Below are 14,940 nucleotides of genomic sequence, written 5' to 3'. Positions count from 1 at the left end.
ATGCCCATTTCTGACAAATCTCTCAAGATTCCGTAGCGCGATGTTGTATCGTACGCCTTCTCCATATCGAGGAATATCGATAAGAAAAACTTTGTGTACAAATGCGTCACGGATATTTCCTTCAATACGTACAAGATGGTCGGTTGTGGAGCGCCCTTCTCGGAAGCCACACTGATAGGGATCAAGCATTTTGTTCTGTTCAAGGAAATGGATGAGTCGCCGATTTATCATTTTTTTCATATACCTTACAAATGCAACTTGTGAAGGCTATCGGGCGGTAGCTTGCCACTGAGGAAGGATCTTTGCCTTGTTTTGAAACAGGGATCACAATGGCTTCTTTCCATGCGGTCGGAAGGTACCCTGCATCCCAGATAGTGTCGAAAAGTGTCAGTAGTGTAAGTTGCGTGTCATTGTGTAAGTTTTTCAGCATTTCATACATGATTCTATCAGATCCCGGTGCAGAGCTCTTGCATGCGCTCAAGGCAGCTCTCAACTCTGTAATACTAAAAGGACGGTTGAACGGTTCATTCTGCCGACACTTTCTTATGAGTGGCTTGCATTCTTCTATTTGTTTATATTTGAGAAAGGGTTTTGAATAATTGGTGGAACTTGACACGCTCTGAAAGTGCTCCCCAAGTGAGTCTGCTTGTTCAAGCAGGGTACCGCCTTCTGTGTTTACCACAGGGAGTGAATATTATAAAGGAGGTTTATTCGGGTTCGCAGCGACTGCCGGTTCTACGATGCACCGAGTACAGTCCCCGAGCTCGAGCTTCTGCTGCGCGCTTGATGCTGCCGATGCTGCTGACTGCGCACACGTTCGTCATCTTCCTTAGAATGGCCCCGCGGCAATAAAGGAGCCATCCGGACGACTAGTTTTCTGGAAGGACTGTAGAATTGTGATACGGCTTGAGACGCTGAACGTGAACGACTTCGCGGTTACGACGTCGCATGTCGGACGGCGGCGTTAGCGGCTCAACCAGGTAATTAACGGTTGATGTTCTCTCGAGAACGCGGTATGGACCGTCGTACTTCGGAAGGAGCTTTGAAGCGAGCCCAGGCGTGCGGTGTGGCACTAACAACCAGACGAGAGCGCCCGGGAGAAAAGTGGGAGTCGAGTTCTGGGCATCGTGAACGGCTTTTTGGCGGTGCTGGTCGTCCGAGGTGAATCGGCGGGCAAGCTGCCGACATTCCTCTGCTTGTCTGGCGGCTTCCGAGATCGGCAGGCATTCGGATGGGTCCGGCCGGTAGGGCAGAATGGTGTCGATGGTGTGCGAAGGATGACGGCCGTAAAGAAGGTAAAAGGGTGAGAATCCGGTAGTGGCCTGAGTCGCGGTGTTGTAGGCGTAGGTGACAAACGGATGAACTAGGTCCCAATTAGAGTGATCAGGTGAGACATACATGGCGAGCATGTCACCAAGAGTTCGATTAAAGCGTTCCGTGGTACCGTTAGTCTGTGGGTGATAAGCAGTACATTTACGATGAACAATAGCGCATTCAGCAAGCAGCTGTTCGATGACTGCAGATAAGAAGGCGCGGCCTCTATCGCTTAAAAGTTCACGTGGACCTCCATGACGAAGGAGAAATCGGCGAAGTAGGAAATTGGCCACCTCCTGCGCTGTAGCATTTGGTAGAGCAGCAGTCTCCGAATAACGGGTTAAGTGGTCTACCGCAACGATTATCCACCTGTTGCCGGCAGGAGTCAACGGAAGTGGCCCGTAGAGATCTATGCCCACGCGATCAAAGGGTCGGGATGGGCATTGTAAAGGCTGAAGTTCACCGGCGGAGTTGTGCGGTGGCGCTTTCCGGCGTTGGCACTCATGACAAGAGCGGACGAACTTTCGAACGAAACTATACATTCCGCGCCAGTGATAGCGGTGTCGAAGTCTTTCGTAGGTCTTCAAGACTCCCGCATGGCCACACTGAGGGTCGACGTGGAACGAGGAGCAGAGCTCTGATCGCAAGGTTCTCAGAATGACGAGTAACCAGGTGCGTCCCTCTGGGGCATAGTTGCGTCGATATAGTAGCTGGTCGCGAATCGCAAAATGAGGCACTTGGCGCCGAAGCGTGCGTGACGCTGGAACTTTCGACGTATCCGAGAGCTGGTCGAGCAGAGATGCAGTCCAGGGATCATTACGCTGTGCAGCAGCGATAGTGTCAACGTCCAGAGAGGATAATGTGCACTCGCAGGGGGAGTCGTGATTGGCCTTCGGGGGAAGCGGTGATCGGGATAGCGCGTCAGCGTCGGAGTGCTTTCGCCCGGAACGGTACACCACGCGGATGTCGTATTCTTGGATTCGCAATGCCCAGCGCGCAAGGCGGCCCGATGGATCTTTGAGCGTCGACAGCCAACATAGTGCGTGGTGGTCGGTCACTACGTCAAAACATCGGCCGTATAAATATGGGCGAAACTTGCCAAGCGCCCACACAATGGCCAAACACTCCTTTTCGGTAACGCTGTAATTGGTCTCCGCCTTGGTTAACGTGCGACTCGCGTATGCGACGACGTATTCTGGGTGGCCAGGTTGACGCTGTGCCAACACAGCGCCAAGGCCTACACCGCTTGCATCGGTATGGATTTCGGTTGGCGCTTGTGGGTCAAAATGGCGAAGAATGGGTGGCGTCGTGAGAAGACGGCGCAAGGTTGTGAAGGCGTCGTCACACTCTGGAGACCATGATGAGATATCTCGGGCGCCACCAAGGAGCTGCGTGAGAGGCGATATAATTGACGCAAAGTTTCGCACGAATCCCCGGAAGTAAGAGCAGAGGCCGATAAAACTGCGTAGCTCTTTCATAGTAGCAGGTTTCGGGAACACAGTAACAGCACGTAGCTTCTCGGGATCCGGGCGAATGCCCTCCTTTGACACGACATGGCCTAAAATTGTTAGCTGACGAACAGCAAATCGACACTTCTTCAAGTTAAGTTGCAACCCGGCGTTGGTCAAGCAAGTGAGTACGTGCTGGAGGCGGAGCAGGTGGGTTGGGAAATCAGGGGCGAACACTACAATGTCGTCAAAATAGCAGACATATTTTCCATTTGAGGCCACGTAGCACATTATCCATCATTCTTTCGAACGTAGCAGGCGCGTTGCAAAGTCCGAAAGGCATGACGGTGAATTCATACAAGATGTCTGGTGTAACAAAGGCAGTTTTCGGGCGATCGGCCTCTGCCATCGGAACCTGCCAGTAGCCTGACCGCAAATCCAGCGAAGAAAAGAACTCGGCTCCCTGCAAACAGTCCAGAGCATCATCGATGCGTGGTAATGGGTAGACGTCCTTCAGCGTGATCTTGTTCAACCGTCGAAAGTCAACACAGAAGCGGATGGAACCGTCTTTCTTTGTGACGAGGACCACGGGAGAGGCCCATGGGCTTTGGGAAGGTTGAATGACGCCTCGACGGAGCATGTCATCGACCTGGTCTGCAATGACGCGACGTTCCGTAGCGGACACGCGATATGGTCTTTGTCGCAGGGGTGAGTGAGTGCCAGTGTCGATATAATGCTTGACTGTTGATGCACGGCCAAGGGAGGTTTGCGCAACGTCGAAAGAAAGGCGGAAGTGCTGAAGGATTGCGACAAGTTGAGATCGCTGCGAAGGCGTCAGATCTTCGGCGATGAATGGGCTGAACACACCAGTCGATGTTGAGTCTGGCACGAAGAGTGCACTCAGTTCATGGGCAGCAGTAGAAGACACTTCGTCGAGGACGGAGACAGTTCGTGTGGAATCGACCGACTCGACGTAACCAAGGCATTTGCGGCGGAGCAGTGATAGCGGCGATGAAAGATGATTGTAAATGGGCATCGTGCTCACACCGGCGGCAAGGTCAAGAGCTGCAAAGGGCAAAGGAAGCGCTTTTCGGGTGACAAAGTGATGAGAGGGCATGAAGAAGACCGTCCCATCGGATATGGTACTACAGAAGACTGGTACGAATGCTGACGAGCACGGGGGGATACAGGTGTCTTCTGTCACGACAATTTTAGCGGCAGGATGAGCATCGACCGAGGCCAGGTCACCAAGGTGGAAAAGTTCAATCTCAGCCCGAGCGCAATTGATGATGGCATTGTGGCGTGAGAGAAAATCCCATCCTAGAATAACGGCGTGGGAGCACGATGAAAGAACTATGAATTCAATCGTGTACAAAACGTCCTGTATGATCACACGGGCAGTACAAGCAGCGGTAGGGCGAATGGGTTGAGCACTCGCCGTTCGGAGCGACAATCCAGACAGAGATGTCGTCACTTTACGAAGCGAACGGGAAAACATGGCATCCATAACTGAAATAGCGGCACCGGTATCGACTAAGGCGACTGTAGCGACATCTTCGATAAACACATCAATGACATTGGCAGGTAAAGGAGGAGGACTTCGGCATGTCAACACTTGCGCAGTTCTTGCCTCAGGAACTGCGTCGTCTAGTTTCCCTCTTCGTTAGAGACAGGTCGTCGACGCATAGGGGAAAGCGATCGACGACGTGGGGAGGGTGACCGGAGGCGTTCGAAGCGAGGACGGCGATCAGTCGGGGAGCGAGCTGGTGATGGGCCGAAGGGTGAGTAAGGCGCATTTGCATCAGGCGGCACATAGGGCGCTCGGCGATCGTCGTCGAACGCCTGCGATCGGCGGCGGCAGAACCTTGCGACATGACCGGGACACCTACATGCGAAGCATATAGGGCGATTGTCCGGCGTACGCCACGGGTTCGCGACGGCAGTGGTGGTCCAGGGGACGGGAGGGGGAGGGTGGTGCACAGGCTGCTGGAAGCGACGCACGGGCACACTGCGAGGGGCCATTGCAGCAACCGTAGCATAAGTGACTGGTGTAGTCACGACATCCTGCTGGTGAACAGCCGGCAGCGCTTCCGCGACCTCTTCATGGATCACGTTACGGATGTGAGACGGCAAAGTGCTGGCAGACTCCTGAGTGACGGACACCAGAGATAGCTGTCGTGCGACTTCTTCGCGGACGAAATCCTTGATTTGCGTTATCAGGGAGGCTTGTTCTGGGCCGGTGGTAAGGCTGCAGAGTGATGCCGCATTTGGTGTGGGATGTCGCCTTGTCAGAGCTCGCTGCTTACGCAATTCATCATAGCTCTGGCACGAGCTGATGACGTCGCCAACAGTGCGCGGGTCCTTGGCCAGAAGCATTTGGAACGCGTCATCGTCGATTCCCTTCATGACGTGCTTGATCTTTTCCGCTTTCGTCATGGCAGCGTTCACGCGCCTGCACAAATCGAGAAGGTCTTCTATATAGCTGGTGAATGTCTCACCCGTGTCCTGTGCGCGTGTACGGAAACGCTGCTCGGCTCGGAGTTTCCTGACGGCGGGTCGGTCAAATACTTCTGTAATGGACGTCTTGAGCGTCGACCACGTTCGGATATCCCTTTCATAATTTCTGAACCAGAGACTGGCCACGCCCGCGAGGTAGAATGAGACGTAAGCCAGCTTGTCCGAGTCATTCCATTTGTTGTGAACGCTCACCCGTTCGTAGGACGACAGCCACTCTTCAACGTCGTTGTCGTCGGTTCCGCTGAAGATGGGAGGCTCCCGCTGGCGAACGGTGCCAGCGCAAGGGACGGGTGGCGATGGAAGAGTCTGCTGGTCGGCGTCCGGCATGGCGGAGGGTAGCGTCCGAGAACGGAGTTCCAGGATGGTAGAGTGGAACGTTACCCAGCACCTCCACCACTTATAAAGGAGGTTTATTCGGGTTCGCAGCGACCGCCGGTTCTACGATGCACCGAGTACAGTCCCCGAGCTCGAGCTTCTGCTGCGCGCTTGATGCTGCCGATGCTGCTGACTGCGCGCACGTTCGTCATCTTCCTTACAATATGTTTGTCGCCCTTTTATCCTAAAGAAAGATTAACTTTTGGGGGTTTTACGTGCCAAAACCACTTTCTGATAATGAGGCACGCCGTAGTGGGGGACTCCGGAACTTTCGACCACCTGGGGTTCTTTAACGTGCACCTAAATCTAAGTACACGGGTGTTTTCGCATTTCGCCCCCATCGAAATGCGGCCGCCGTGGCCGGGATTCGCCCTTTTATCCTGTTAACCCTGTTCCAGACTTTCGCCTCCTCTGTATAAGAGTTGATACCCGATAAAAAAAACTTCTGCCAACTCTCTCTTCTGGCCTGTGGGCGCGTTCTCCTGGCTTGAGACATCACTTTTTTAAAGTTAATAAGATTCTCTGCAGTGGGAGAGGCGCGTAACGATCCCCACGCTTTGTTCTGTTTCCTACGGGCGATCGTACATTCGTTGTTCCACCACGCTACTCGTCGTTTGCATGCCAAATTACTTACTTCGGATATGCATTTTGATGCGGCATCTATTATGGACGCTGTAAAATACTCCACAGCAGCATCAATTTCTAAAGAAGACATGTCATTTCATGAGATACTAGTGAGAGTTCGGAATTTCTCCCAGTCGGCTGTATCGATCTTCCACCTATGAGCCTGTGGTAGATATTCGTTTTCTTTATATGTGCTCAGCAGTATGGGGAAGTGGTCGCCCCCGTAAGGATTATTCATAACTTCCAATTCGAGTTCGGGCAGTATAGACGGGAAGACTATGCTGAGATCAATTGAGGAAAAGGTTCTGTTTGCAAGACAGTAATATGTGGGTTCCTTCTTATTCAGAAGGCACGCACCAGAAGAAAAAAGGAACTGTTCAAGAAGACGACCTCGCGCATCTATACGAGAGTCGCCCCACAGGGAGCTGTGCGCATTGAAATCGCCAAGAACAACATAAGGTTCTGGCAATTGATCTATATATGATTGAAATTCATATTTCGTTAATTTGTAATTTGCTCGAACCGCCACTGCTTCAAGAGGCGTTTGTAGCTGTAAAAGTTGACACGCAATGCTCTTATGGATAACAATGGCGACACCGCCCGGTGATGCGACAGCATCATCGCGATCTTTGCGAAAAGTTATGTACTGTCGGAGAAAGTTTGTGTGCTTTGATTTTAAGTGTGTTTCCTGTAAACACAGCACTTTTGTATTGTGTTTGTGGATGAGTACTTGCACATCATCAAGGTTTCTAAGGAGACCTCTGACGTTCCATTGAATTATCTGTGTATGCATGTTGGTAGTAAATAGGTGCTGTGTGTACAGAAACAGAACTATTAATTACAGAGATTTCAGAGATTAGATTGCAGAGCTCTTTCGAGGCCCCGTAATCGGGGTTTTGCCCATTCTGAAGCGTTCGAGGGAGCCTCGCCGCTCCTTAGGCGCTTGGCGCGCCGTGGAGATAGGTGTAGTGTCCATTGCCTCTTGTGAGGCGCCGGACACGTGCTCTTGCGAGCGAGAAGTTACGAGAGAGAGCCTAGCCTTGGAGGGCAAGACCCCTGCTCCCACCAGCCCAGAGGTCGATGGGGCTCCTTGAGGGATTTGGCTGCGCCGGCTGTTGCCAGCGCTGGAAGGGGCCGGGGAGGCTGGGGCAGCCTCGGCTGCGCCAGCCTCGTCTGCTGGGGTGGCGTTGCAGCGCTAGCTGCAGCCGCCAGGGGGGGGGGGGGGGGGGGGCGGATGGCGTCACTGCTGCCTCACTGGGTGTGGGTCGGACAGCCGCCGGAGACCGTTGTGGCATTGCCCCCTGACGCGCCACTTCGGCAAAGGTTTTCTTGGGAAGGTAGGATACCCGCCTGCGTGCCTCCTTGAAAGTGATATTTCCCTTTAATTTTATTGTAACAATTCCCTTTTCTTTTTTCCAGGATGCGCACGACTGCGAGTACGCGGCGTGCTCCCCATCACAGTTTACACAGTGGAGAGCGTTCTTACAAGCTTAAGTGGCGTGTTCATGGGCACTGCATTTCTCACATGCTTGGCGGCCCCGGCAGCTCTGCGAGCTGTGGCCGAAACGCTGGCATTTGAAACATCTTAGGGGATTTGGCACATATGGTCTGACACGGAGCTTGATGTACCCGGCCTCTATAGACTCGCGCAGAATACTTGAAGCGAATGTGAGTATTAGGTGCTTCGTTTGAATTTCTTTACCATCCCTTCTCATCTGAATTCTTCTGACATTGACAACGTTCTGCTCACTGAAGCCCTCCAAAAGCTCAGCCTCTGTCAGCTGGAGCAAATCATCATCAAAGACAACGCCGCGGGTGGTGTTCAGAGTGCGGCGTGGAGTTACTGTCAATGGAACATCCCCAAATGACACTAGACTGGGCAACTTTTCGTATTGTTTCTGATCATGCAGCTCTAACATGAGATCACCACTTGCGAGCCTTGATACCTTGTAGCGTGGACCAAGGACATCAGTTAAGGACTTGGAAACTAGAAAAGGGGAGATATTTCGTACTTGTTTATCGGATTTTTCTGAGTGGATGACATGGTACCGTGGGAAGTTCGGTCTTTGACGACCAAAGAACTGGAATACATCTTCGGTGCGCCCTCCTTATTGAGGGCGATCAGGAAGTGAAGGAAAGGAACTTGCCATAGAAAAATGTAGTTTTCGGCAATAACGCCAGCCACCCACCGTGGAGCCCTACGAGGGGACGCTACAGGAACTGTATGAACAGGTCCTGTAAACGCCAGCTGTACGTCATCACTATAACCAAATATGAAATAACCCAGGTTGGCTATTCACACAAGGTTAACCCTTGCTCGGAAGAAGCGGAAGTAATCGGAAGCTAGGAGAAGATAGGAAAGATGAAAAGTAAGAGAAAGACCAAGGCTGGAGGGAGAGAGAGAGAGACAGGAAAAGACAACTACCGATTTCCCCCGGGTGGGTCAGTCCGGGGGTGCCGTCTACGTGAAGCCGAGGCCAAAGGGGTGTGTTGCCTCCGCCGAGGGGCCGTAAAGGTCCAAACACCCGGCATCGGCTCAACCCCCAGGATCCCCTTTTCCCCGGACACGGCTACGCCACGCACGGTTAAACGCGGGAGAGTGCAACCCTCGTGTGCTCGGGTACGTGGTGTCGCAACACACCAAACGCCTGCTGACGCAGACGCCCCTGCGGGGGGACACCTCGAATTTTATGCTCATCAACGAAACAAATATTTTCATCGGTCTAAACAAGGTACTGGACTGTGTCGATTGGAATTCCTTATCGCTAGCGCGGAAAATTATTGCTTTTGTCTTTAATAGGTTAACTTCAATAAAATTTTTGGTAGAGCAGAGAAACATTTTATGTAATAATTCACTGCATCTAATAATTAAAACGTTTGCATCAGGCTTGAGAAGCATACTCGCGTCATCTGCATAAATAACGAAGGATACACTGCCGGACTGGTCTTTAATAAGCTTTCTTCTTCTACACTAGTATCGATGCTGGCAATGTCATTTATATAGATATTAACAGTGGGCCTAGTACACTTCCCTGGCGAGCACCACTCAGCACAGGTAAGTATAAAGATTTTTGATTACCTTATTGAACACGTTCTGATCGTGTCAAAGTCAGTGCCGTACCACGAATCCCGTACAAATGTAGCTTAGGTTGTAAGATATCGCGAATAATGCAATCAATGGCTTTGCTAAAACCGATAAACACACCTACCGTGTAAAGATTTCTCTCAATCTTTTGGAGAATGATTTCTTTAAGTGTCAGTAATTCTCACTCTGTTGACCTGCCCTTTCTGAAACCAAATTGGCAATCGAATATTGTACCTCCTGAGTAAAATATATATATATATATATATATATATATATATGTAGGCAACGCTCAAAGCAAGCAGGAGACATTTGTAGGTGCATGCAGCTCAATAGCCGTTCTTCCTCAGGCAGATGTGGCAATCGATCACTTTCGGGAATATGGCTCGGAGTGCGCGACGACTGCTTAATTCCAAGTAAGCAGAGATGACGAACTTATGGGGTAAGGGCAGTTTACGTTTGCTTTTTGTCGAGCGTATAATGATAAAGTGGGCAGACGTCGTTCATTACGCTGTCGACTGAACGCCTGTTGCAACTTCGAATCATCGCGATTTCACGTGAAAGCCGAAACAACTGCGATAGTAAAAGGATAACAAAGTCCGCTGATGCAAAAAAAAAAAAAAACGAGTCGCAGTTTTGCCCGAAAGGCGAAGCGTCGATTGCGATAGCAAATTAGTAGACAGCTATACGAAGTAAGGACAGTAGCCTTATCGGCCATACGAACGTGTAAACATTCGCTTACTAACTTAAGCAGCATGGTGTCACGGCAGCCTATACAAGCATGAACACACCTCACTCGATGACCGCGCACAGTCGCTGTCAAAATCCTGGAGCAAGAAAGCGCGGCAACAGCGGAGAGCTGGAGAGCTGCTTCAACGCGAATTGGGCGGCGAGAACACAGCGCACACGAAGCTATCAGCACTCGGCGCACTCTGTCCCCGTCGCAGATCGCCTTCCAGATATATGGCCCACGAGGCCGCGCCGTAACGCAGCCGCCGACCCCTGGTGCGCTACTTCCCCGCTTTCCTCCATTGCGCGCGCGATATCGATCCATAGAGAATGATTGATCCGCCATCATCGGCTCACCCTCGCACGCGGCGACGATGTCATCGCTCGTGGTTTTTATGCAGAACATGACCACGATGGCATAAATGCGCGTGGAGGGTCCATATAATTGATATGGCGATAGTGTATGTATGTATGTATGTATGTATATATATATATATATATATATATATATATATATATATATATATATATATATATATATATATATATTTATAATATCCTATCATATCATAAGAAGCCAACAAGCCCTGACACCAAGGACAACATAGGGGAAATTACTTGTGCTTAATAAATGAAATAAAGAAACGATACATTAATGGAAATTAAAGTGGATGAAAAAACAACTTGCCGAAGGTGAGAACCGAACCCACAACCTTCGCGTTTCGCGTTGCGAAATGTGAAGGTTGTGGGTTCGGTTGCCGCGGTTCGGTTCCCACCTGCGGCAACTTGTTTTTTCATCCACTTTAATTTCCATTAATGTATCGTTTCTTTATTTCATTTATTAAGCACAAGTAATTTCCCCTATGTTGTCCTTGGTGTCAGTGTTTGTTGGCTTCATATGATATGACTAATAAAAATCGGGCACCTCGGTTAACCCCCTTTCTTCTCGTGTGTGTGTGTGTGTATATATATATATATATATATATATATATATATATATATATATATATACACACGAGAAGAAAGGGCAGTGAGGGTGCCGATTTTTATTAATCAGATCATAAGAAGCCAACAAACAAAGACGCCAAAGACAGCATAGGGGAAATTACGTGTCCTCATTAATCGAATTAAAGAAATCAATTAATGGAAATGAAAGTGCACGAAACAAAAAAACAAAAAAAACACTGGCCACAGGTTGGGCACGAGCCCACGTTGTCGCACTACGCGTGCGCTGCTCTTACCGATCGAGCTACCGCGGCGCCGTTTTCCCATCTACTTTCTGCGGTATTTATGTTTAGCTGCTATATAGAACTAAACCTAGAGCGTTAGTTAGCGCTACCACTCACGGCCTTGACGGCAGATGTTGTACATCCTTTCTGCCGCAGGCGACACGAGCACGTGATCTATTTGGGTGACGGCAACTGGTCAATAAACCCACACGTGCTACCTGAAAGCATCAATGTTGTCGGATTCAGGACCGTCGTAATATAGTGAACGCGAAGAAAGGTAGCCGACGGGCCTTATATTTATTAATCATATCTAAGGCGCCAGTAAACAAAGACACCAAGGACCAAAGATAATATAGGGGAAATTACTTGTACTTACTGATATATTCTGAGCAGTTCGTTTACGCATAGACGCCGCGAGTAATCATGGTTGGGAGCATGTTATCGGTGGCTGATCGATGACGCAGATGTGTGAATCTGGCCAGTGATTCCGTAACAATGCCCCTTTTATAAACCTTGCGGTCACAAACTCACAAGCCACTGCGCCGATCTCATCTCACTCATTCAAGAGCGGCAGGTGTTGGCAAACGTGTATGAACAGCGCGGCGTGGGCCGCATAATATACCAAGTTTCTTGCCATCGTCTGTCTCAGAAAAAAGTTGTCCAAACAGCACGGACGGAAACATCAAAGCCCATTTCTTAAAGAAAGATGGTTGAACGCGAAGCTTTCCCCCAATGCAAGCTGAAGCAAAGTCCAAAGCTAACGACCACGCGACGAAACCAATATATGCTAAGCGACCTGGTGCTCTGCATATGTGATTTCGTTGCTTGTTTAGGATTGTATTTTTTGAACGTTGAAGTTGAATGAAGACACATTTCGTTAAGTTGCATAGCCTTTATTTTATATTTAGTAGCCGTTGACTACCCGCACAAATCCACACTTTCACGGACGACTCTACACTTACACAATATATATATATATATCAATACAACCGGTACAACTATATGTCGGTACAACTGCGAATGTAAACTGTAGTGTTCTACGAAAATGTGCAAGTTGGCTTTCCTGCAGTGCGTTTTCGGCGCTCACAGACGAATTGGTGAGACATAGAAAGTTTCGCTGTAAGACGTTGGGACAACTGCCGCCGGAAAGCTTGGTGAGGACGGAATGCCTGGAAGCAGGAAATAACAGGCTGCAGAACGGATGAGCCCGAGTTTGTTTCGATAGCGTCAAGTTAGCGCGGAAAGGGTGAGTCGTGTTTTGTTATCCGGTTACCTGTGACAGCGCACCATTGAATCGATGAGGATAGCAATAGGTGCTTGTTGGTACGGCATATCTGATTCTGTTACAGCGCAAGCTTGACAAGGACAACAGAAGGCACATCTGACACACACAGCGCTAACTTTCAACAACAGATTTATTTCTCGTTCTCGTCGCTATATATACACCCTCGAACCGTCATACAGCACGTGTAAAATTTTCGGAAAGATGAACAACAAATATAAACTGGGAACCACACGTAGGCAGTTTCTTGACTCACATATTCACAGACGTACACGTTCAACGTGAACAAAGATAATTGAGCTCTTTTGAGGATAATGAAATGAAAGGCTTACTGACGCAGGCGTCGCCGAATGTTGATATGTGTCTGGCTTCGCACTTGATAATACGCGCTTGATAATAGAAGCCAGACACATCTCAACATTCTGCGACGCATGCGTCAGTAAACTTTTCATTTCATTATCCTCAAAAGAGCTCAGTGATCTTTGTTCACGTTGAACGTGTACGTCTGTGAATATGTGAGTCAAGAAACTGCCTACGCGTGGTTCCCAGTTTATATTTGTTGTTCATTTTCCCAAAAATTTTACACGTGCTGTATGACGGTTCGAGGGCGTATATATATATATATATATATATATATATATATATATATATATATATATATAGCGACGAGAACGAGAAATAAATATGTTGTTGAAAGCTAGCGCTGTGTGCGTCAGATGAGCCTTCTGTTGTCCTTGTGAAGCTTGCGCTGTAACACAATAAGAGTTGCACCATTGAGGACAACTGGCACCCGTCCGAAGCTGCGGCGGCGGCCAGCGAGAACCGACCATCGGGAGCGGCAGTCTGTAAATCTTTGAGGTGAAGACTGCACGCATGGCGTAATTTTAGTCTTTCCGCCCCGCCAGAGATGGTTCTCTGACTCGTGGAAGGATGATATCTCTCGCCGTCAGTGTTGCAACTGCCCATACGCCGGGAGTTAATTTCGGCACCGGGAGGCAGCTATAGGCAACCGTAAACGCGCTTCATCGCGCGTTGATCGGTTAGCTCGCGCCTTTGATCGCGAAGCCTTCAACTACGGGTATGTGCAGGCTGCACAGCATCATGTGAAAATTTGAATCGCGGTAATGATTTCGCAAACATTTGTTCCGTTTTCGTGCTTTCGTCCCTTACTGTTCAAACGTGTGTGGTTCCGAGCGAGTCCGCTTGCGGCTCTTTCCACTGTGCGAATAGGAAAGCACTCTCGCACCGGCTCGCTACGGTGTCGAGCTTTTCCAAGTTCTCCTTTGCTCCCACTGGAAAGCACTAAACCCAGCGAACGACCTGCAGAATCGAATGGTGCTTGGTGCGGTAATAATGAAATAAGCAACCGTGGAGCGACTCCCCTCTAGAGCTGTGCACGGGCCGTGATTCCGAGCCCACGCCCGGGCCCTGCACTACCACAGGCGGCCTGGTCTGGCCCGAAGAAGCCTGAGTTCGTCCGGCTCGGCCTAAGGCCGGGTTAAGGCCCGGCCCGCAATAAGGCGACGCCGACACAAAAAGAAACAATATCAGGAAAATCAGTTTATTTAAATGACCTTATAATGTTCAGCTCTTGCATTCCATATGAAAAAATCATGAATATATGCAGATGCAGCGCGCGCACAGAATTGCTGTTCTAAGCTATTGTGCAAAAACAAGTTGTCCACTGATGAAGGGTTAAGGCAAGCGCGGCGCTCCTGCATTATGAATCCGGCATCGCTGAAGTTTCGTTCACTGCTTGAACTGGTGGCCGGAATGGCTAATAGCCTCTTAGCAACAAGAGCAAGTTTTGGGTACGTGGCTTCCTTGGCCCGGCGTGGCAGCCTGGCCCGGCCCAAGTAAGAGAATCTCCGAATGGCCCGGCCCGCAGGCCGGGCTTTCGGGTCGGCCCGAGCCCGTGTACAGCTCTACTCCCCTCATAGTACAGGTAACGACGCGCGTACTCACCGCGAGCCGGCGTCCGCTGCTCGGTTCGTCTGCTGCGCCATGGCTGAATGGAGCCGCGCAGGCGGTGGGTGCGCGCTCGCACTGTCGTTCCACTCGTGACGTCGGCGTCTGGATCGATCGACGGCGCGCGCACGGGCCGCAGTGTGTAGAGGAGGGCAGACGAGGCATAGAGTTTCTCACTATAACATCTAGAGGGTAATCTGGCGCCACCGTCTATGGGAGTTTCTTAAGGGGGCACGGTGCCGTCATGGGAATGACGGGATATGTGTCTGCGGGGCTCGTGTTGGCTGGTGTTGTAAGAGGCTTCGTCTAAAACGTGGATATGGCTACGCAAATAACGCGTTCTCAAAGTAAAATCTTCATAAAATGTTTCCA

The 14,940-nt window shown here is 50.1% G+C and overlaps 1 protein-coding gene across 3 annotated transcripts in view; it reads right to left on the bottom strand.

The window, feature by feature from the left end:
- LOC126532357 (uridine phosphorylase 1-like) overlaps positions 1–14,685 on the bottom strand; it is a 90,237-nt gene extending 75,552 nt beyond the window's left edge. The window contains exon 1 of one of the 3 annotated variants that reach the window (XM_055071550.2): positions 14,566–14,685. In XM_055071550.2, coding sequence (XP_054927525.2) covers positions 14,566–14,606 — 41 coding nt within the window. In that variant the 5' untranslated portion in view covers positions 14,607–14,685. The remainder of the gene's footprint in view (positions 1–14,565) is intronic. The other 2 variants (XM_055071551.2, XM_050180071.3) reach the window with 2 other exon arrangements.
- Between the last annotated feature and the right edge of the window lie 255 nt (positions 14,686–14,940).

This window comes from Dermacentor andersoni, chromosome 5 (genome assembly GCF_023375885.2).
Source record: "Dermacentor andersoni chromosome 5, qqDerAnde1_hic_scaffold, whole genome shotgun sequence".
Classification (NCBI taxonomy): Eukaryota; Metazoa; Arthropoda; class Arachnida; order Ixodida; family Ixodidae; genus Dermacentor; species Dermacentor andersoni.
The sequence above is the reverse complement of the archived record's forward strand: the minus strand, read 5'-3'. Positions and strand labels throughout refer to the sequence as shown.